Below are 2,540 nucleotides of genomic sequence, written 5' to 3' on the forward strand. Positions count from 1 at the left end.
TAGGAAGGGAATGGACTGACTATTCTTAGGGGGGAAAGGGGTGTGGGAGATGCGGGAAGAGACTGGACAAAAATTGTGCACCTATGGATGAGGACAGTGGGTGGGGAGTGAGGGCGGAGGGTGGGGTGGGAACTGGAAGGAGGGGAATTATGGGGGGGGGGGGAAAGAGGAACAAATGTAATAATCTGAACAATAAATATTTAATTTAAAAAAAACAAAAACAAAAAAACTCAGTATTAATACCATCCCATTAAAATTTCAAAATACCCTGGCATGCATACAACATTGAATGGTAACCTATTTTCTCAAAAATATGGCCAAGGTCATGAATCAGGAAGTATATGGAAAAATAAGAAAGAATCATGGGGAAAGTACAAAAAGAATAAATAACAACAAAGAGAGAGCTATCATTGTTTTTTAATAATAGAAACAAGACTGCTCATGACCAAGAATCCTGAGTAATGCATAAGGAAAGTAAGAGGGGTAGATTGAAATATGATGTATAATCCTGAAGGGTTTATGACATAATTTGGGAGTCCAATATAATCTCTCAATTCCCTTATAGCTGTTCTAAGAGGGAAAATTGTATGAGCAGAAAGCAGAAAGCCATATAGATACCTATGAATTGTGTGACTGCAGATTCAGAATATCTGGTTGCACATGTTTGATTTTGCTGCTTTTTCCAGTCTGTAAACCAAAAATGATAGCACAGGTATAGAGATCAGAATATTCTTCTGATCATCCTCCATAGGGCCCTCTTGATGTCTCTGTTCCTCAGGCTGTAGATGAAGGGGTTCAGCATGGGGGTGACCACAGTGTACATCACTGAGGCCACCGCATCCTTCCTTGGGGAAGATGACACAGCGGAACTGAGGTACACACCAAGGCCTGTTCCATAAAATAAGCAAACAACTGACAAGTGAGAGCCGCAGGTGGAGAAGGCTTTATATTTTGAACCTGATGATGGCATTCTCAGAATGGAGGACACAATTCTATAGTAAGAGAAAAGGATCCCTGAGAGTGGGACACCACCAAAGATGGCTCCAATAAAGTAGATCAATATGTCATTGGTGAAGGTCTCAGAACAGGCAAGGTTGAAGAGTTGAGAAGGGTCACAAAAGAAAAGAGGGATTTCTACATCTGCACAGAAGCTAAGTTGTGACACCATCAAGTAGTGTAGTTGGGATTCCAAAAGGCTGAAGAAATATGACAACAGGACCAACAAGCCACAGAGGCGAGGGCTCATGATGACCAGGTAGTGTAGGGGCTGACAAATGGCCACCAACCGGTCATAGGCCAGCACAGCCAGGAGTAGACTTTCCAAACATGCAAGAAGAGAAAAAAAGGTAACCTGAGTTAGGCAGGCTGCATAGGTGATGGATTTGCTATGTGTCTGGAGGTTCAGCAGCATCTTGGGAACTGTCGTGGTGCTGAAACTGATGTCAGCCAAGGACAAATTGGAAAGGAAGAAGTACATAGGTGTGTGGAGGTGGGAGTCAGAGACGACAGCCAGGATCATGAGTAGGTTCCCGAGCATGGTCACCAGGTACATGGACAGGAACAGGCCAAACAGAAGAGGCTGCACTTCTGGATCATCTGAGAGTCCCAGGAGGAAGAATTCAGAGTCAGCTGTCCGATTCTGTGGTTCTATGCAGATAGGACACATTTTGAAAAAGAAGAGAGCGCTAAATAAATGAAACAAGTGTAGAGGCGCCCATATTTTGGACTCAAGCCATTCACAAATACAGTATTTACACTTGAGGACCACATGCCCTCCTCGCTCATTACCTTCAGCAACTTGACTAAGTTGTTAACTCTTTTTAGAACTCTTTCCTTATTGATGTCTGGGCTACTCATCTGTTTCTATAGACAAACACTTCAGAGTCACTGGGTCAAAGAATATTAGAGAAGGAAGGACATGTTGAGGTAACAAGTGCATGAGCGCATCAAAATATCTGCCCTCAACTTTTGAAGAAAAAATTATGAAATGAGATATATTAGGGACTGAGAAATAGATGAAATGATGAAATAGAATCATTGATTGGCAGCCTCCTGCACACCTCCTACTATGGATCAAGCCCACAAACTGGGCATGTGCCCTTGACCAGAATCAAACTGGGGACCCTTCGGTGTGCAGGTCAATGCTCTATCCACTAGCCAAACCAACTAGGGGGAAAATATGTTTTTGTTAAGTGAACAAAATCATACAACATCACTGATCCTGAAGATGATAGTAATTTACAATGCACCAATGATTAAATAGTAACTAACTTTCATGAATACTCTGTACTTACTTTTCTTTTTTGAAAGGTTATTTTCTATCAGTGATACACAAACCAAGAAAAACATCTGAGGTTGAGTTTGCACTTTACTGTTTAGTTTTATAGTGGATGGGTAACACTTCTTAAATTTGTCTCTAATCAGAATCATTTGTGACGGGTTAATTTCTCATCAAAAGCAGCCCTCCAAAGAACAGCGGAGAAATTTAGGGCAAAGTTTCCTTAAACTTTAAGTTGGCTTTCTTATGCCAGCTTCAGAGC

At 41.6% G+C, this 2,540-nt stretch overlaps 1 protein-coding gene across 1 annotated transcript; it reads right to left on the reverse strand.

Moving 5' to 3' along the window:
* Window positions 1–721: 721 nt before the first annotated feature.
* LOC118658974 (olfactory receptor 18-like) lies at window positions 722–1,702 on the reverse strand. The gene has a single exon (XM_036314860.1). The coding sequence runs from the start codon at window positions 1,664–1,666 to the stop codon at window positions 722–724; it is 945 nt and encodes a 314-aa protein (XP_036170753.1). The 5' UTR covers window positions 1,667–1,702.
* Between the last annotated feature and the right edge of the window lie 838 nt (window positions 1,703–2,540).

The sequence above is a fragment of the Myotis myotis genome, unplaced genomic scaffold (assembly GCF_014108235.1).
Source record: "Myotis myotis isolate mMyoMyo1 unplaced genomic scaffold, mMyoMyo1.p scaffold_m19_p_6, whole genome shotgun sequence".
NCBI lineage: Eukaryota > Metazoa > Chordata > Mammalia > Chiroptera > Vespertilionidae > Myotis > Myotis myotis.

Coding starts and splice junctions, on each gene's coding strand:
- LOC118658974 (XM_036314860.1), bottom strand. CDS start 1,666: ATGTGTCCTATCTGCATAGAACCACAGAATCGGACAGCTGACTCTGAA.